Source organism: Rana temporaria, chromosome 1 (genome assembly GCF_905171775.1).
Source record: "Rana temporaria chromosome 1, aRanTem1.1, whole genome shotgun sequence".
NCBI classification, from domain to species: domain Eukaryota; kingdom Metazoa; phylum Chordata; class Amphibia; order Anura; family Ranidae; genus Rana; species Rana temporaria.
Window position 1 is genome coordinate 327377459 of NC_053489.1, and position 21459 is coordinate 327398917.

General features: G+C 41.4%; 1 protein-coding gene across 2 annotated transcripts in view; it reads left to right on the top strand.

The window, feature by feature from the left end:
• SVEP1 (sushi, von Willebrand factor type A, EGF and pentraxin domain containing 1) overlaps window positions 1-21459 on the top strand; it is a 503752-nt gene that overhangs the window by 368806 nt on the left and 113487 nt on the right. For both annotated transcript variants that reach the window (XM_040360718.1, XM_040360710.1), the window contains exons 27-36: window positions 1362-1537; window positions 1819-1943; window positions 2067-2190; window positions 2278-2448; window positions 4192-4365; window positions 10054-10173; window positions 10953-11129; window positions 16407-16491; window positions 18790-18981; window positions 19746-19913. In XM_040360718.1, coding sequence (XP_040216652.1) covers window positions 1362-1537; window positions 1819-1943; window positions 2067-2190; window positions 2278-2448; window positions 4192-4365; window positions 10054-10173; window positions 10953-11129; window positions 16407-16491; window positions 18790-18981; window positions 19746-19913 — 1512 coding nt within the window. The remainder of the gene's footprint in view (window positions 1-1361; window positions 1538-1818; window positions 1944-2066; window positions 2191-2277; window positions 2449-4191; window positions 4366-10053; window positions 10174-10952; window positions 11130-16406; window positions 16492-18789; window positions 18982-19745; window positions 19914-21459) is intronic.

Consider the following 21459-nt stretch of genomic DNA (forward strand, 5'->3'; position numbering starts at 1 on the left):
CTGGGTTTTCCATGCCTCCTTGTGCAGACAATCCCTCTCATGTCAATTGGGATTCAGTGACTGCACGGATCTGCCCCGGTCTCAATTTGACATTGGTGCAGGTACAGATGCATGTCCACAAATGCAGACGGAGTGCATTTGGGGGCCCACACCTGCACAGATGTCAACACAAGAGGGCTTTGTATAGCAAGTCCATAGCAAAAGAAAAAAAAAACATATGCTTCATTGATTCAGTAATTAAACTCAGGTCAGTTTCTGACTAACAGGGTGTACCCTACTGGGTTCCCCAAAACAAACAAACAAACAACGCTTAAACATTTTATTGTTTTGTGATCAGTTAGCCTTTTCATGCAGCAGCATGCTCTCATAGTGGAGAGAACAAGAGAGAGAGAGAGCCCTGGGCATCAGTTAACCTACATTTATAAAGACCTGTGCACAGCTGAGATTAATCACGATATCTGAGGTAAGATGTAAACCCAGGAATGGAGATTTTCCTGCCCAAAGCTCTTCAAAGCCTAGAACAGCAAATGATTAAGATTCAGAGCAAACAAAAAGCCTATTTTCTTCACATCACTCACAAACCCTGGAGTCCCTTGCCATATGTAGGTAAGGATCTAGGTGACACCATCCACAACTCTACCAGACAGTGCCTCACATACTCTCCCCCTCAGGCTTAAACTGTGGGAATGAGTACATTTTGCCAGTGTACAGTGGGCTCATGATATTCCATCAGCCTTTTCTTGCTGTATCCCAAGCCTGTTTTCTACATAAACGTTAAAGTATTAATCCATGTCGTAGAAAATAGTCTGCAATCAATCTAAACTGTCTGCCCCAAAGGCAATATCTCTTCAAACCATTTCACCATAGGGCCACCATGTGCTCCCTTTGGTGGGATGAGTAAGTAGAGCTGCAATAGTATAAGTTAGACACAAACCTCTGGTAATATCCCACAAGTCATAGAAAGGCCTGAACTAAGTAATTGCATAGGTTAGTATTTGAAAAAGTATCAATGCTCACTAGATAACTAGTATTTGAAAAGAAGGTAAAAAAATCAGCCTCCATTTCTCTCAGTGTAGGTTTTCTTAAAGCACAATCATTCTGAAGTTCTACTAAGCATCTGTATAGCCTGCAGATGTGTTGAGTAAATGTGGCTGCTCCATCTACTCTAATCCTACAAACCTGAAATGTGTGTGTAAATCTGGTTGCAATAAGTCATGGACATATATTTTATTACTCTATTACAGACAAAAGACCTCCATTTGAAATGTGTTCTAAATTCATGCCCTGTTAAAGAGATGTTTGTTATGTGTGTACAATTTTACACTAATTCATTTAACAAACAATAACTACCTATTATGCAGGTGGGTACTTTATGTCAATGGGAAGGAGAGAATAACTGACTGCCCTTCAGTGAATGATGGTAGATGGCATCACATTACAGTCACCTGGACAAAGAGTGATGGTTCTTGGAAGGTGTACATTGATGGAAGACTGTCTGATGGTGGAAAAGGACTATCTGTTGGAATGCACATCCCTGGTGGGTAGAAGTAGTAGATTATTATTACACATTTATCAAAATGTGGTGTACTCAAGTAAAGCCAAAGCAATGCTTATACAAGCTCTGGTGAAGTGTCCGACTGCTGTTATTTTGTAGCTTAGAGCAAACCTTTCAGTCTAAACAGATTTTAACTAGTGTCTACTTTGCACCTGCAGAATAAGCCAAAGTTGGTTATATTTAATGTGCTTGTAATTCTCCTATTTTAATTATGCTTTCATTTTACACTTTCTAATGTTGGATGTGATATTTTGATCATCTAGGTGGGGGAGCATTAGTCCTTGCACAAGAGCAAGATCAAAGGGGAGAAGGTTTTAACCCAGCAGAATCTTTTGTGGGATCACTCAGTCAGCTTAATATTTGGGATTACCCACTTTCACCAGAACAGGTAAATAAGTAAAAAAATGCCTTATGTATTAAATAACCATCAATAATTACAACTTACCTATAAAAAATAATTAAAGGCACAGAGTTGTATGACAATTGAGTAATCTGTATGCTACTACTTTAGGTGAGATCGTTGGCTACATCATGTCCAAATGATCTCCAAAAAGGAAATGTGTTAGCTTGGGCCGATTTCCTGCCAGGCGTGGTTGGAAGGGTTAAAGTGGACCACAAGAGTAAATTCTGCTCAGGTACATATGTAAAAATCTTTTCCTATCTGTGTCTTTCAATACGAGGGTTATTGTCATTTATCATGTTACCATTTATCTACCATGCAGACTGTCCATCCTTGGAGGCATTTTCACCACATTTGCGCACGTTGACCAGTGACCTTAAGCCAGGTTCCAGGATCAGTCTGTTTTGTGACGCAGGATATCAGATTGTAGGCAGTGCTGAACAACGGTGCCTGAATCTGGGAGAATGGGATCAACCCCGGCCAAGATGTGAAAGTTAGTATCCTATTCCCCAGAGTGGTGGAATATAATGGAAATTAGCATGGATTGGGGCAGTATTATGCAGTAATGTTGGAGGCTTTTCTGGATTTTAGTGGTACAAAATATTTTGAGCAGTAGAAATTTGTGTTAATGTTAGCGGATGCTCATGGTTAAATACATAAGTAACAGTATGCAGACCATACCAACAGTAAGAATCTATAAAAAAAAAAAGCAGAAATTATAATTTTCCATAAACGATTGTAAAAATACTTGCTGCACAATGATGCATATTTTTTAAAGATTAATTAAAAAAATGTTTTGGCTTGAGGGCCTTTCACACCAGAATGTGGAATGAGAAATCTGTAATCGTTTCGCTTTTCCAGCACTACGTTTAAAACGCACTGGGTGTGGTATCTGCTTTGATTATCAGTGTATTACTAACAATGCCCCAATGCATTTACCTTCAGTACCATGCAATCCGGTTGCACTGTGTTTTTAAGAGTAGTAAATGCACTACTTTTCATGTGATGCAGTGTGATTTGAGCACATTCAAACAAATGAGCTAAAAATTGCACAGGAATATGGGTCACGTTTTTTTGCGATTCAGGTGTGAACCAAACCTTAAAATGTAATTGAACATGGTATGTAGTATATAGAGGTGTTTGTCTTCATATGTTTGTTAAACATATTGTTAGCAGTGTTAACCTATTGTTGTATGCACTCATTGCAATATATATTCTTTGCATAGGGCTCCCCTGTAAAATCTATACCCAAAGGGTGTAGTATAGAATTTGGGGGGAACATCATCCCTTTGTTTTTTGCCTATGGCGTCCCCCTTAAAATTCATACTAGACCTAAAGGACCTGGAATTAATTAAGGGGAAAACCCCCACACATTTTTTTCAACTATCTTTGACTCCTTTGCTTACATGACTGGGGATGTCACTGGTTGGTAATGACTCAGTTATGGCTTTGTCTGAATAGCTAAGGTTTGGTCTGAAGTTTTGTGGTCAATCTGGGGAAAAATGCCTGGTATTGGTGGTCAAAGCTGGGGAAAAGCTGCCCAGAGTCAGTGGGAAAACGAAAATGCTTGACTTTAGTGGTAAACTGGAGAAAAAAATGCCACAGTTAGAGGAAGAGGGGGCATTGGTTCTTCGTGGATGTAGGGGGCAAAATTGGTGCTTAGTCTTGGAAGAGGGGGGACTTCTGTGCTCTATGGGGCAAAATTAGGAGACCCAGTACTTGGAAGGGGGGGGGAGAGGTGGGGCACTGGTACTCTGTGGGAGGAGAAGGGGGCATTGGTGATTTCTGAGGTTAGGGTGGTGGGCATGGGGTCATTGTTGTTTAGTGAATTACTTACTTGCTTTCTGCTCTGCTGCTCCTCTCTGCTGGAGCTCTAGTATTCATGTTGGGTAGGAGATCACACCCACTGACAGAACAGCAAAGTACGGTAGTTGAATTTAGGTGCAGAAATTAGCATTACAGTATTCTGCTGCTACAGTGACACAGCCCACATACATGGGATGCAGGACTATTGGGAGATATGAGAATACACATATAGTTTGGATTTGTGGTAGTAGACTGACCCTTGCAATTAGTTTTTGAGCCTGTCTGGATGTTTAACTTACATGAAGTATTGATATATATATATTTACAAGAACCTCTAAATACCTGTAATGAAAATGTCTCACATTTCTGCTTCATTTTTAATGATGTGTCAGTTTTGTTTTGTTGCTCTATAAATTCTAATTTCCCTAAGGGATCAGCTGTGGAAAACCTCCTCATTTGAGAAATGGCATTAACAGTGATGAAGATTTCTTTGCTGGAAGCACAGTGACCTATCAGTGTAACAGTGGATACTACCTCCTGGGAGACTCCCGGATGTTTTGTACAGATAATGGAAGCTGGGTTGGCACTTCACCTAAATGTCTTGGTATGTTCACCTTTGCTTGTTTTTCTTTGTAATAGATACATGTTCAACTGTGATGTCCACCATTAGCATATAGATATGGAGGTAAAAAAAAGTAAGTGATGGTAATTGAGATCTGTCTGTCAGACTCTGAAAATCTCATAGTGCTTTTATGTGGATCATGCCACAAAGGAAATTTGTGAACATGAATGTAAAAACAATGCACAATTACTAAAATCTCATATACTGCATGCCTTAAACATGTTAATGTAATTTTAAATGTTATTTTTATTCTCCATGTACACTGGGCTTAAAAAAACACCTGCTCCCTTGGCAGAAAATAAAATGCTCATAATTGGATTTTTATAACAGCTTACCTGTAAAATCCTTTTCTTGGAGTACATCACGGGACACAGAACATCCATAGTAATTATTATGTGGGTTATACGCTACCTATAGGTGAATGGACACTGGCACACCCAAAGACAGGAAGTCCCCCTCTATATAACCCCTCACATACAGGAAGTAACTTTTGTTTTTGTAGCAAAGCAATATATACATCCCAATAAGAGGGGAGGGACCTCTGTGTCCCATGATGTACTCCAAGAAAAGGATTTTACAGGTAAGCTGTTATAAAAATCCTATTTTCTTTATCGTACATCATGGGACACAGAGCAGCCATAGTAATTACTATGTGGGATGTCCCAAAGCAATGCCTCAGAGGGGATGGAGACACAAATAAAAGCATGCCGCCATCAGACGTGAGGACCTATACTGCTACCAGCAGTACACTGCGCCCAAATGCGGCATTCTTTTGCCATCTTACATCCAAGTGATAAAATTTAGTGAATGTATGGACTGACGACCAAGGTGCTCTCTAACTTGAAAAGGCTGAGCCCTTCTTTTCAAACCATAAGCCTGAATTATAACTTGCCGAATCCACTTTGAAATTTCAACGCTGCCTGTCCTTTCCTGGGCCCTTCTGGCAGCACAAACAAAGCATCAGTTTGCCATATGTGAGCTGTCACCTTCAGATAGACCCTGACAGCTCTCACTACATTGAAAGAATGTAACAATTTTTCATCTGGAAGACGAGGATCTGGAAAAAAGAAAGGCAGGGAGACTTGCTTCAGATGAAAACTGGACACTACTCTAGGTAAAAAGGTTGGGTGAGGATGCAACACCATCTTATCTTTATGAATAATTAAGTTTGGCTCTTTACACGGGAAAGCTGACAATTCTGATACTCTCCTTGCTGAGGTTACTGCCACCAAAAAAACAACTTCCTTGCCAAAAGGATCAAGGTAATATGGCGCATCGGCTCAAAGGGCTGTCTTTGTAATGACAATAAAACTAGATTAAAATCCCATGGGCACAAGGGTGACCTAACTGGCGGAGTTATACAAGTTACCCCTTGCATAAAGGCCCAGATCAAAAGAATGCAAAGCAAGCGGTCTTTGAAAGAATACCGACAAGGCCGAGATCTGACCCTTGATTGTACTCAAGGCTAGCTTCATTTTTAACCCCAACTGTAAGAAGGCAAAAATTCTTCCTATGACATACTTGGTTTCACACCAGGAAACATAGGCCCTCCAAACTCTATAATAAATGGTCCTGGAAGCCGGCTTCCTTGCATTAATCAGGGTAGTTACTACTGAGCCTAAAAGACCCCGATTCTTTAAAATGTGGGCTTCAATAGCCACACTGTTAAATTTAGCCACTGTAAGGCAGGATGAAACACTGGTCCTTGCGAAACAAGTCTGGACGGGATGGAAGAGTTTACGGATTCCCTACTGCCAACCTTACGATCTCTGCATACCAGGAACTTCTGGGCCAGTATTACCGGCTTCCCTTCCTCTTTGACCCTGCGTAGAAGCTGCGGTAGCAGCTGAACCAGGGGGAAAGCATAAATCAGTGAAAACTGATCCCAAGGGGTCACTAACGCACCTGTCCGGCATGCGAGTGGTTCCTTGTCCTTGACACAAAGTTTTCCAACTTTGGACGCCAATAGATCTACGTCCGGGGTGCCCCATATTCGGCAAATGGCTGAAAAAATTTCGGGAGAAATTGGAGAGACCATGGAGAGACCATTCTGCTGGAAACAATTGTTGGTGGCTCAAGAAACCTGCCTGACAATTCTCCACTCCTGGAATGAAGACTGCAGATAGGCAAGGTACATGCTTTTCATGACCAAGCCAGAATATGGTTCACTTCCCTGTGGGCTGCGTAACTTCTGGTGCCCCCTTGGTGGTTGATGTAAGCCACTGCTGTGGCATTTTCGGATTATATCCTGATGGGACAACCTTGCAATCTCAAAGTCCAGGCCATTAGAGCCAGACGCGCTTCTCGAATCCCTAGAATGATGATGGGCAAGGCTTTTTCGGACTCTGACCACTTCCAATGGACAGTTGTCTCCTCCAGAACTGTTTCCCAGCCCAAGAGGCTGGCATCCGTTGTTACAACCTTCCATGAAGGATTTCCCCTTCTGCAAATTTTTGTTTATCAACCTCCAACTGAGATTCTGGTGCACCCTTGGGGCCACATACATTGGGTAATCCAAGGCTTGGACCCTCTTGTTCCAAGCAGACAGAATACTGTTTTGCAACAGTCTTGAATGAAACTAGGCATAGGGAATCACTTCAAATGAAGCCACCATCTTCCCTAACAACCTCATGCAAAGGCGAATGGAAGGATCTTTCTTTGCCTTGACCACATGGACCAGATCTCTTATAGCCCTGACTTTTGTCTGAGGCAAAAATACTTTTTCTTGGGTTGTATCTATAACCAGACCCAAGTACTCCGGCCTTCTTACTGGCCGTAAGGCTGACTTCTCTAGGTTGAGAATCCAACCCAGGTTATCCAAGTACTTGACCGTGTTGGACACACTCTGGTCTAGCCGTGCAACTGACTAATCTATCAGCAGCAGGTCGTCTAGGTATGCCATTACTGCTATACCCTGGCCCCTTAGTCTTGCTAGTACCGGGGCCAGAACTTTAGTAAACACCCGGGGCACAGCGGCTAACCCGAAGGGCAAGGCCACAAACGGAAAGTGGTGCTGTTCTACCACAAAACACAGAAACTTCTGGTGAGTGGGAAAAATTGGCACATGCAGGTATGCATCTTTGATGTCTATTGATGCCAGAAATTCTCCTCCCTGCAGGGTGGATACGACTGACCGCGTACTGGGATAGCTTATTTAAATAGAGCTATTCCCACACGTGAATGAACAAACTTCCTGCAAATGGGATGCTCAGGGGAGAGGGGCTATATCCCCAGGTAAATGCCGACCACCGAATATCAGAGGCGGCGATCCTCAAGCCCTTTTGGCAGCCATGACAGAGCAGAGTAAGGGGGTAACGCTGTTCCACACAAGCGCTGCCAGCACACAGCAGGGGAAACATGGTAATGTTAAACACCAGGTATGTTACAATTACACCCTCTAGTGCTAAAAACAGGCAAGGCATTATTTATTCAGAAGTCCATAAGTGAACAGTATGTGTTCCTTAGGATCTTCCTTGACTTACCATTCCCACTGCAGGATACTGCTGGAAAACACAGCAAGATCCAATCTTCACCCATCACGGCGGGCCATGTCATGACAGACCTTGAAGGACCGGGTCCCCCTTGCATATTGGGGTCCACACCCTTGAACCTGTACAGCACCCTGCCAGGACAACTTTGGTTTAGGTATGTAACCAAGGAGCCAGACCCCAGGGTCCAGTCCTCAACAAAGGAGCATTTCAGGCAAGTGACCTCACTTTTTCTATTCTATGAGGCTCGGGTACCATCCATTTTGGCCATTGCTTTTTGGCATCTTGAATGGATCCGACTGCAAAGCACCTTGATCCTGCTTAAGGATTTCCGCAACAGGGCTTCTTCTTTAGCATAGCATTTCATCAACCGTGACCAACACCTTGAGACACTGGCTGAAAAACTGAGGTACTTCCTGTACAGGAGGGGTTATATAGAGGGGGACTTCCTGTCTTTGGGTGTGCCAGTGTCCATTCACCTATAGGTGTCGTATAACCCACATAGTAATTACTATGGCTGCTCTGTGTCCCGTGATGTACGATAAAGAAATTGAGATTTTTTGTAGAGGAGTTTAGGAGACCTTAGGAATGTTTAGCGTTTTATCTGCCACAAAAACGCAAATCTGAAGGACATTTTTCCTGCTTCTAAACGCTGAGCTTAAAATATGCCTCTAAATGTCCTAATGTGCATGGACACATAAGATAACATTGAACTGCTTCTACAGGCAGAACACACAACTCCTGTAGAAGCAACGTTCTTTAAACCAGTATGCATGGACCCTTAATATTTGTAAATATGCTGCTATCATTAAAATAATACTTACTAATCCTGCCATTAAGGTACTTGTTAAGGCATCTTTAGGGTGGCAGTACTCCAAATTGATTATCTGCCACAGTCACCCTGTTACATATTATTGCACTGGTGAACAAAAGTGCATACATCTAGACCGGAAGTAACTGCAAAGGTGAACAACCCCTGAAATGCAACAAGATTTTTTTAGAAAGGTAAAAACAAGTATTTTATGTGAAACAAGTATTACTTTTTGATATATAATTCTTTTACAAACCTAATGACCTCCCATTAGGGTTGACACCTGCTTTTATTAGCAGTGGTCACCATCACAAAAGATTTCAAGACTCACTGCTGAACCGTTTTTCTAGTGTCTGAAAAGTACCATTGAACCAAACCAGTGTCATTAGTCCAAACTACAAGATGTAATCTTTAAAGCCCCACTCCAGTCTGCTGTAAATTGTAGCCACAGTATTGCCCCTTACCCCCACTCTTTGGTACACTGCATGGGTTAAATGTCTGTTTTGTCTAGGGGACAATGAATATTATTCTTAGCTCCAACAAGTTTGCTCTAGGCTTTTTGACTGATCTGATGAAGTCTCTTCTTTGCAACTCCAACATCATATACAATGTAGAACCAGCAGTCCTGCATTGTATGTAAGGACCTTAAGAGCCTGCCGACCAGCTGGGACTGTAAGAGAAAGGAGAAGAGCACCTGGGGAGCAAAGACTAAAGTAGTTTACCTTGTTCATCACCATCTAGACAAAACAAAGTTAAACTCTTTGCTAGCATAAAATATACCCATGCAGTTATTTGGGGGGGGGGGGCACTGCAGGGGTATATTTTATGCTAGCAAAGAGTTCAACTTTAAGAAAATGCTGACCAATTTTATTACTCATAAATGTAGTTTATTTCCAGGCAAACAAGCAATAGCTTAATAAAAATACTGTACTTATCAATCATGGTTTTGCTTTTGACATAAAAGTTCTAGGAATTAATTCATCACTCGACGACTGGGCTAAAAATGATTACAATACACATAGAACAACGCTCGGCTAATTTATGGAAAATTACACCTGCAGCCTGGTTGCTGAGGCAGGAACCATGATTTTTATTTGCACTGCTATTATTAATGACCCCTCTTGTCTGGTTTTTGTTGAAGTATGAAATTACAATTTATCCAAAAAAAAATACTCTTGTATTTTAATGTTTTTTCTGTTGCTTAAATACTATCTAGAAATAAAATGTTATACCAGTAAAACAAAAAAATATTTTGATGTTGTTAAATAAAACCTAGAGAAGTGCTCTTGAATTGAATAACTTGTTCAAAAATAACCAGCAACTTCACATATAAATAAGTAATTTATTTGTTTTATATGTATTCTTTTTAAGATGTTGATGAATGTGCAGTTGGGTCGGATTGTGATAAACACGCGTCGTGTACAAATACTGAAGGCTCTTACATATGTACCTGTATCTCTCCCTATACTGGCGATGGAAAGATGTGTTTAGGTAACTGCAAAACAAAAGGGTGGACTTTACTGTTTTTTTTTAATATAGGAACATAAAAGATTGATGGCAGAAAGAAGACCAAGTGGTCCATCCATTTTCTTTTTATTTATATATATATATATATATATATGTATATATATATATATATATATATATATATATATATATATCTATCTATCTATCTATCTACAATATGTATGTCCCAAGAATGTATGAATCCACCAAATGTTGAATGACTCACTGGTATTTGGCGTCCAGACTTTTTGTTTATGAGTAATGTTTTGTGTGTGTCCTTTTTTTCTTTTGTCTATTTCCATACTTTACTATTGTAGTGTTTTAATTCTTGATCTAGTATATTTGAAGTTGCAACAATATTGCTTTCCATACTGCGCGTAATTTTAGCTGTAATTTTTTAACTCAATACATTTTTTATTTTTGTAACCAGTCCCCATTATGACCCTTTGTAGCCATAGTAGCCGCTTTCCTCCCAGGTTGTTTTTACTAGGGTGCCTTTTTGTATGCTATGGCATCATCTGGCCTGCTTAAGTAACATCAGCCCCCCCCCCCCTCCCCAGTGCACTAATGCTGGAGTAGATAATAGAATCAAGATACATTTTTACAAAATGATCCAGGGATGGCCAGTGAGCCCATACTGCTTTTCCCCATATTACCTGCCCACAAATCTTGGTGTTCTTTCATGGCTGTCTGTGTGTGTGATTGTGTATATGTGTGAAATATAATGTAAACCTAAAAAGAAAATTGCAATTCTATTTTTTTAGAACCTTTGAAGTGTAAAGACCCTGGTGAATTTGAAAACGGTAACTTTACTGGTAAAGAGTTTGGTGTTGGGAGTGAGCTGACCTTTGCATGCAATGAGGGTTACATCCTGATTGGCAGAGATAAGGTGATATGCTTGGAGTCGGGTAACTGGAATGCTGAAATACCACACTGCCAAGGTACATAATGATTTTGAATTACATAGGTAAAAAGTAAATTGCACTGTGTTAGTAGCCAGGATTAAAAAAAAAAGGCATTACAGGGAATCAGTCCACCCAAAACTGATATTGTTTTTTTGGAAGAATCTGGAAAAGTAAACCATCTGACAGTTTGTTTTACCTCTTGGTGCCACTGTTGGTATGGAAATGCCTAGATTTTGTTCCTGGTTCTGCACACCTGTTGTGGTCATTGTGAGGGGTTGCCATGCTCTCTTTCTTATTTTCTAAAAGTTACTTTATACTATGGAGAATGCCACAGTAGGTACTGGAACACACATCCCAAGTATAAGAGTTTGGAATTAGGAAGATATTACTGTTACAATATCTAAGATATAAGAAGCAATTGTCTCATTCGGCCACTCAGGATCCAATGATAGCTAAAATATAATTTTTTGGTGGAATGACCCTTTAACTCAAGAGAGTCTTATTTTTAGCAAGCATTTAGGAATCATTAAGGCATAGTTGTTAGATGTTAAGTGCATTTATGTTTGTGCATACTTAAAATTGTAATACAAGCAAATAAATATTTTTTTATATATTACCCATCATTTTCAGTTTACAGAGCTTGCTGTGCTTTTGAATAAGAACGTTCAGCAATGTCTTTTCACTTATCAACTGCTTCCACTTAAAAAATAATGTGGGTCCCTACCTGTGACCAGAGCGAGAGCACAACTACTGGGCAAAATATTGTGGTGGGACTTTAGTAACATATGAGCAGACAGAATCTGGAGAAGTTTTATATGGCATCTATTTAGCTTCTATCCTTCACTTTCAAAGTTTATCTTAACAAACTGAAGCTAGAAGCTGATTAGTTTCTATGTGTGGCTGCTCCAGTTTGTATAAATTCCCCTATGTAAGTGTTAGGGCCAAATGGATATAATAATGTAATATAGGATTCATGTATATATCCTTTTTCCATGCTTGTCACCAGTATATGTGCTTAACCAGGCTCAAAGGTTGTAAACTGGATCAGTCACAATGGGGGATGGGGGGTGGAGTTTACCTTCCTCCCCTCCTGTGACTTGCGGACATTTGCTTGGACCCTCCTAGATACATCATGATAATACTGACCTCTTGTGGCTGATCCAGTTTACAACCTTTGAGGCTGATTAATGGCATATATTAGTGACAAGCTTTGACAATGGATCCACCCTCTACTTTATTGAATCAATGTAACCCTAAAACGTATTAGTATTATTAATGTGATGTCTGGGAAAATAATCTGACAATTTTCCTGGAGGAATATGTTCCACTAAGTTCTGTGTCTCCTGCAGTCCTCCCAGGGGTTGAGTTTATCCTCATATGCTACCTTATGATTACATTTTTTATACTCCCATATGGTCTGAAGGAAGCAGGCTGGGTCTGATAAAAAACATAACATATAGCCACCACCTTATAATCAAAACATTTATGCATTCTGCAAGATAAAGTCTGCTGACTTGCATGACAGAGGGGCATATTCTTATAGATCTGAGGCGGCGGAACGTATGTCCTTTACGTTACGCCGCCGCAAGTTTAAGTGGCAAGTGCCTGATTCCCAAACCACTTACCTGTAAACTTGCGGCGGCGTCGCGTAAAGTCCACCCGCGCAAGCCCTCCTAATTCAAATGATCCTGGTAGGGGGCGTGGATCATTTAAATTAGGCGCGCTCCCACGCCGATCGTAATGCGCATGCTCCGTCGGGTAAATTACCTGACGTGCATTGCGCTAAATGACGTCTCACGGACGTCATTTGTTTTGACTGTAACGTAAATGGCGTCCAGCGCCATTCACGGACGACTTACGCAAACGACGTTAAATTTTCAAATTTCGACGCGGGATCGACGCCCATACTTAACATTGAGTACGCAACCTAGGGGGCATCTTTATCTTTACGCCGCGTATCGCTTACGGAAACGACGTTAAAACACTACGGCGGGCAATCGTACGTTAGAGAATCGGCGTGAGTAGTCATTTGCTTATTCTACGCTGACCGCCACCTAGCGGTCAGCGTAAATATTGCAGCCTAAGATACAACGGCGCAGGCCGTCGTATCTTAGGCATGTTTAAGTGTATCTCAGTTTGAGAATACACTTAAACATAGTATCGGACTTACGTCGGCGTATCTGCTGATACGCCGGCGTAAATTATTTGAGAATATGGCCCAGAGTGTTTATATTAAGCTCAAAATGTTCAATTTATGCTTCTTAAAACAGGAGGTGTGCATATGATATTGCTGTTAGTGATAACAAAACGTCCTTTTATGTATTCTATATAATGATGTATTTTATGAAATTTTAAATAAAGATTATTTTTTTTTCCGAAATATTGTTAAGGAAGATATATACATAACATACACCAAATCATTTGGTGGAGGGGGGATTATAGTATAGGGTTGATTTTCAGGGGTTGATATTGGCCCCCTAGTTTCAGTGAAGGGAACTCTTAACCACTTCAGCCCCGGACCATTTTGCTGGTCAATGACCGGGCCACTTTTTGCGATTCGGCACTGTGTCGCTTTACCTGACAATTGCGCTTTCGTGCGACGTGGATCCCAAACAAAATTGGCGTCCTTTTTTTTCCCACAAATAGAGCTTTCTTTTGGTGGTATTTGATCACCTCTACGGTTTTTATTTTTTGCGCTATAAACAAAAATAGAGCGAAATTTTAAACAAATATATATATTTTTTACTTTTTTGCTGTAATAAATATCCCCCAAAAATATATATATATATATATATAAAAAAAAATCCTCAGTTTAGGCCGATACGTATTCTTCTACATATTTTTCGTAAAAAAAATCGCAATAAGCATTTATTGATTGGTTTGTGCAGAAGTTATAGCGTCTACAAAATAGGGGATAGTTTTATGGCATTTTTATTAATATTTTTTTTTTACTAGTAATGGCGTCGATCTGCGATTTTTATCGGTACTGCGACCTTATGGCGGACACTTCGGACACTTTTGACACATTTTTGGGACCATTGGCATTTTTATAGCGATCAGTGCTATAAAAATGCATTGATTACTGTAAAAATGTCACTGGCAGTGAAGGGGTTAACACTAGGGGGCGAGGATGGGGTTAATTATGTTCCCTGGGCGTGTTCTAACTGAAGGGGGTGGGATTGGGTTGGGGAAATGACAGATCGCTGTTCATACATTGTATGAACAGACAATCTGTCATTTCTCCCCCTGACAGGACCGGGAGCTGTGTGTTTACACACACAGCTCCCGTTTCTTGCTCTGTAACGAGTGATCATGGGTGCAGGCTGGCGCGCATGCCTCCAGCGGTGTGCATGCGCCCCTAGTGACTGAAATGCAAAATCACATTATATTACGTGATTTTGCGCAACCAAGCCAACCTGCTGCCAGAAAACCTGCGGCGGCTGGTCGGCAATCGGTTAAGGTGTCCGAATACCAAGACATTTTGGACAATTTCATGCTCCCAGCTTTGTGAGAACAGTTTGAGGATGGCCCTTCCTGTTTCAACATGACTGTGCACCAGTGCACAAACAAGGTCCATAAAGACATGGATGACTGAGTTTGGGGTGGAGGAACTTGACTGGCCTGCCTCGAGTCCTGACCTCAACCTGGTAGAACACCTTTACGATGAATTAGAGACTGTGAGCCATGCTTTCTCGTCCAACATCAGTGCCTGACCTCACAAATGTGCTTCTGGCAGAATGATTAAACATTCCCATAGACACACTCCTAAACCTTGTGGACAGCCTTCCCAAAAGAGTTAAAGCTGTTAAAAGGTGGGCCAACTCAATATTGAACCCGATAGACCGGGATTCCATTAAAGTTCATGTGTGCGTAAAGGCAGGTGTCCCAATACTTTTGACTATATAGTAATATATATATATATATATATATATATATATATATATTGTGACACATTAAAAATCTCCTTATGAAACCTAGAGGGAAACCTAATTTGACTTAATATGCAGAACATATTACGCCTCCCGTCATTTTTTTATAACATTTAAAAAAAAAATACGCATTCCATATTTTTCATAAAATGTTTTGAAACAAGTTGGCCCCCTATCTGTTGCCCTAGTTGTATATTGGAGGGTGGTCATTTAACACATGTCCTATGGAACTGCCTCAATGACTTAAGCCCGTATACACAGTCGGACCTTTGTCCAACTAAAATCACATCGGAATTCTGACGGAATTCCATCGGAGTAAAAGAGAACATGTTCTCTATCTAAACTCCGACGGAATTCCTTGGAATTTCCGATGGAAATAATCTGATGGGGCATACACACGGTCGGAATTTCCAATGGAAAAAGTCAGTCGAACTTTTTCCATCAGAAATTCCGACCGTGTGTACAGGGCATAAAAGTTCTGGGTAATGGTTTTTTAATGCAGTTCTTCACATTCTTCAAATTACTGTGTGTGTGGAGGACCCATAGATATGTCTGTTTGGCTTCTGGTTACCTCCACCACAAACCCGAAAACTTAGAATCCAGTACATCTACATGGTTCTCATTCTAGCCCGGAGAAAAATAATGGCCAAGTGGCCCAAACCACCCACAAAAGGGGCCTCCTTTCAGACATCCAGGCTAATATGAAGAGAGCATCTTAAAACATGCATTAAGGGGGACAAGCATATGGACAAATTCTTTAATAAACAGAAAGAGTATACCGATCAATAAATTGCCACCTTGGTCAAATCCTTCCAATACTGGAAATGTCGTGCATAAGGAATACTGGATAGAATGCTGGGATGTCTATGACTATCTACCTCATCTGAACACTATGATGAACAATAGCTTGCAGACATACATTCTTTTTTTGTTGTTGATGTCTTTACATTCTATTACCTCACACTACTGATGTTGAGCTGCAGCTCTTTTCTGTACTGTTTGTTCAGTAGAGGCATCTCTCGAGACATGCAATTTAACTATCCTACACTATATCACAGAACAATGTCTTCATTTTATTTGTAAATGTGAAAAAAGAGCAATAAAATATGTGTTATAAAATTCCCATTTATTCATATCCCTCAAATACCCTCTAAATTTCCCAATGGAAACAATTTAATACATGCTGCTGGTCACCTTTCCTAGATCCTCACAGCTTATATGGATCATACAGACATGCAGTTTTATTAGCTGTTAGAAGTGTTTTTTTTTTTCATAGGCAGATATCTTCTGTGTGGCATCCCAGGCCTATATGTATTGCCTTTTACATGTCTATTTTTTCATGAAACCCTTTGGTTCACATTTGTGCTTATATTCATTCATATAGCTGTGTCTTGTGATCAAACACCAGTTCCAGAACATGGTAGCATTGTGGGCTCCAACTTCACTTACGGAAAAAAAGTTATTTTCAGGTAAATTGCTGCTTTTCATATTTTAATCACTTGCCCAATGAGCATGTAAACCCCTTTCCTAACCAGACCAATTTTCAGCTTTCGGTGCTCTCACATTTTGAATGACAATTACTCAGTCATGCAACACTGTACCCCAATAGAGTTTTTGTTCTTTTTTTTTTAACACAAATAGAGCTTTCTTTTGATGGTAGTTAATCACCACTGGGGTTTTTATTTTTTGCGAAAGACCGAAAATGTTGTAAAATAAAAATGAATTTTTCTTAGTTTTAAAATTATGCAAATTAGTCATTTTTTCTTCATAAATTTGGGCCAAAAGTTATACTGCTACATATCTTTGGTAAAAATAACCCAAATTAGTGTATATTATTTGGTCTTTGTGAAAGTTATATAGCTAGATTCAGAGAGACGGGCGCATTTTTAGTTGGGCGTAGCGCATCCCATTTGCACTACGCCGATGTAACATAGTGAGGCAAGGCCAGTATTCACAAAGCACTTGCTCCCTAAGTTACGTCGGCGTAGCGCAAATGGCCCGGCGTAACCCCGCCTAATTCAAATTAGGCAGGTAGTGGGCGTGCTACATGTAAAGTAACCGTGACCCCATGTAAAGGAGGGCCGTTGGTACAGCGCATGCGCGCGCATGCTCAGAATCACGTCGCAAATACTCAATGCTTTTGACGTGAACGGAACCTACGCCCAGCCCCATTCACGTACGCTTACGCAAATGACGTAAAATACGACGGCTGTTCCGTCGTCCATACCTTGCATGGGCTGCGCCATCTTTTTGGTGGTTTATCTTTACGCCGGAAAAACGCCTTACGTAAATGGCGTAGCTTACTGCGACGGGTGTACGTACGTTCGTGAATCGGCATATCTTGCTCATTTACATATTCGACGCGTAAATCATCGTAAACGCCCCTAGCGGACAGCGTAAATATGCACATAAGATACAACGGCGTAGGAGACTTACGTCAGTCGTATCTTAGCAACAGTGAGGCGTATCTCATTTTAAGAATGCGCGCAAAGATACGACGGCACTCATTCGGACTTACGACAGCGTATCTACTGATACGCCGTCGTAAGTCTCTCTGAATCTGGCTAATAGTGTCCACAAGCTACGGTGCCAATCATAGAAAATGTATTACACCTGAAGTACTGACGGCCTATCTCATTTCTTGAGGCCCTGAAATGTCAGGAAAGTAAAAATACCCCAAAAATTATCCATTACCCAATTAGACATTCCAACATATTAAGTAAGAGGCATGGTGAGTTTTTTCATGTTGTAATTTTTTCCCACAATTCTTTGCAAAATGAAGATTTATTCATTTTTTTCCACAAAATTGTCATATTAACGCGTTATTTCTCTCACATGGCGTATGCATACCACAAATTACACCCCAATTACACCCCAAAATACATTGTGCTACTCCTCCTGTGTGACTTTTTCACAGCCTGGCCACATACAGAGGCCCAACATGCAGGGATCACCGTCAGGCATTCTAGGGACATAAATTACACATGACGTGGCGCTGTAGACCACTGATGGAGCACAGATGTGACAATGATATGGCAGGAATGGGGCACTGCTGTGCACTGATATGGCACAGATGGGACACTGATATGGCACTGTTGGGCACTGATATGGCTTGGATTGGGACACTGCTGGGCACTGATAGGGCATGGATTGGGGGCACCACTGGGCACCGATATGGCCCAGTTGGGCACTGATATGGCCATAGATTGGCACACAGGTTGGGGCACTGCTGGGCACTGATATGGCACGGATTGGAGCATTGCTGGGCACTGATATGGCATAGACTGGTGCACTGTTGGGCACTGATCTGGCACAAATCTGGCAAGGGGGCACTGGCACCATAAAAAAATCTACATGAAGCAGCCTCACACTGTAGCTTCTCCCTCCTCTGCTCACATTATCGGTGTGAGCAGCGGAGAGAACCGGACATGGCGCCAGTTTGTTTACATTTATCAATCCGTCATTGAACAGAGCGATCATGTGGTAAAGGGCCGCTGTCATTGGCACTTTATCTCGATCCATGACTCGTGTGTGCCCAGAGTTATTGAGCTGCGCTGTAACCCTCATTCAGCTATGGTGTGGTTGTTAACTTGTTAATATGGTTAACTGGTTAATATAAATCTAGCGTATATTTTGAAATTTGGTTTCCACAACAGCATGAAGAAAAATGTCCAGGAAGAGGTGTGACTGTACTTATTGAAATGTGTTGTTAAATCATTGGTATGAGCCAAGAAATGTGACTAGTATTTTTGTCTTATGCTGTGCAGATGCAATGATGGGTACATCCTAACTGGCCATGAAGAGAGTATGTGCCTTGCTGATGGTTCCTGGAGTCATGGAGCACCAACCTGTGAATCAGTCACATGCGCTAAACCAAAGGAAATAGCTTTCGGAAATCTTACCATTAGTGGCTTAACATTTCAGTCAACTGCATCGTATATATGTGACACAGGATACAGGTAATGCACAAGATAAAGTGCATTAAGAAGACTTTACAAATGTATTTTTAAAGCAGTAACACAAAAGGTTAGGTTTTCTTTCTTTTATTTTCATCTGGTTATCCAGCCAGTAAGTCTGTTTAAAAAAAACAAAAAAAAAACACAAGCTCTCTTCCAGATGTATCAGTTTACAGGAATGGGTCTAACCCTTCAACACTGTAAGGAGTGCTTACAATGATCACATTTTATTCATTTATGTAAAACCTTTATTTCAAAAGGGGAAAAAAAAAAAACTGTGTTAGCTGTAGTTTAGCCTCAGTTTGTCATTGTATTTAAATCTGATAATACATTCCCCTCCCTCCAGACTGACAATGCCATTGTCTTATGTGTCCCCTGTGCTCCTTCATCCAGAGTAGGGACATTCTAATACAGGAGGTGTGTTACTGGATTTTAGCTGCAACATTAAGATGGCAGGGTCAGAATTTGGCGTAAACAACATGAAAGCATAGATCCATCCTGCTTTTTATTAACGGTTCAGGCTGGTGGTGTAATGGCGCAGCCGACAAATCTGCAGCAACTGTGATGCTATCATGTCAATATGGACCAAAATCTCTGAGAAATGTTTCCAACACCTTGTTGAACCTATGTCGCAAATAGTTAAGGCAGTTCCAAAGGCAAAAGGGGTTCCAACCTGCTACTAGCAAGGTGTGCCTAATAAAGTGGCTAGTGAGTGTATATATATCAACTTTGCTTGTTTTAATTTGATTAACATAATTATTTCTTAGCTTGCAGGGTTCTTCATCTCTGGTGTGTGAATCTTCAGGGAAATGGAGTAATGTTGCTCCAACCTGCAAGCTTTTATCATGCGGACTTCCTCCAATTGTTAAAGATGCCATCTCCAAAGGAAAAGAGTTCACATTTGGAAATTTAGTGACCTACACTTGCAAAGAAGGGTACGGAAATCAGGGTTTACTAGACATTGTTTTTAATGCAAACTTTCCTTTCCAGGATCAGTACATAAAGCTTTTTAGAGTTTGAGACTGTAATATCAACATGTGGGGAGGTGCAGCATGGTGCTGCCGCAGTAAACACACAGAGCTAGATTCACGTAGCTCGGCGTATAGTTGTGCCGGCGTAACGCATCTCATATGCACTACGCCAACGTAAAATAGGGCGCCCAGACCATTATTCACAAAAGGTCTGGCGCCGTACGTTGCACCGGCGTAGTGTAACTAGGCAGGCGTAAGCCCGCCTAATTCAAATGTGGAAGGTAGTGGGCGTGTTGTATTCAAAGTAGCCGTAAGCCCATGTAAATGTTTGCACTAACGATCCGTGCATGCGCGCGCATGCTCAGAGTCACGTCGCATATACTCCCTAAGTTACGTCGGCTCAATGCTTTCGACGTGAACGTAACCTACGCACAGCCCCATTCACGTACCACTTACGTAAACGACGTTAAATTTGACGGCTGTTCCGACGTCCATACATTGGCTGTGCCTCATATAGCAGGGATAACGTTACGCCGGATGTAAGCCTTACGTAAACGGCGTTGCGGGCGCAAGTATGTTTGTGAATCGGCATATCTAGGTCATTAACATATTCTACACGTAAATCTACGGAAGCGCCCCTAGCGGCCAGCGTAAATAGACAGCTAAGATACGACGGCGTAGGAGACTTACGCCGCTCGTATCTTAGCAACATTTTAAGCGTATCTCAGTTTGAGCATACGCTTAAATATACAACGGCGCGGATTCAGAGTTACGACGGCGTATCTACTCGTAACTGTACCTGAATCTAGCTCACAGAGTCCAGTTGCACAGAACTGAACATGTATTAATGTAGAATCCAGTAATTCACAACAATTCAGGTGGAAAGACACCTGACCGGGAACACTCACAGCTTTTCACAGCAACGTGTAGCAGAGCAGGTGTCAGATATGCTGACAGCGCCTGTCTTGAGGGGCAGAATGTGGCCTGGCTAGTCCGAGCCCAAACGGGGAGATCTGCAGAAGGATGGCATGTCCCTAGCCTACTCGTCTGGAAAGTCTCCCTGACGCTAATCACTGTCCCTGGAAGAAGGGTGACCTGTCGCTACACTACCCACAAATGCCAAATGCGTGACAAACCTGGGAGCCAGGGCCTTAAATAGGCTCTGCTCACCCAAGGTGGCTGCCAGAGTAAAATGGGGAGAAAGCATTCAATCTGATAGCTTCCCCAATGACCCTTGAAACCATAGAGGAACCATGTTCCTTTTGACTTCCTCTCCCCCTGCAATGCCCCTGCGGTTGAGCACCACCTGCAGTGGAGAAAGTAGACTGCACCTGTCTACAAACAAGCAAGTATTCTCAAAGCGTATGTAAAGTCAAAACATTTTCTTAGTTTTTGATAGAGAGGGGAAGGATTAGAACCCGTATCACCCTGTCAGCAAGACACGAGGGAAAATTTCTCTAAGGCCTTTTTCACACCTACGGATCGTTCAGGTCTGCCTGTCAGTTTTTCA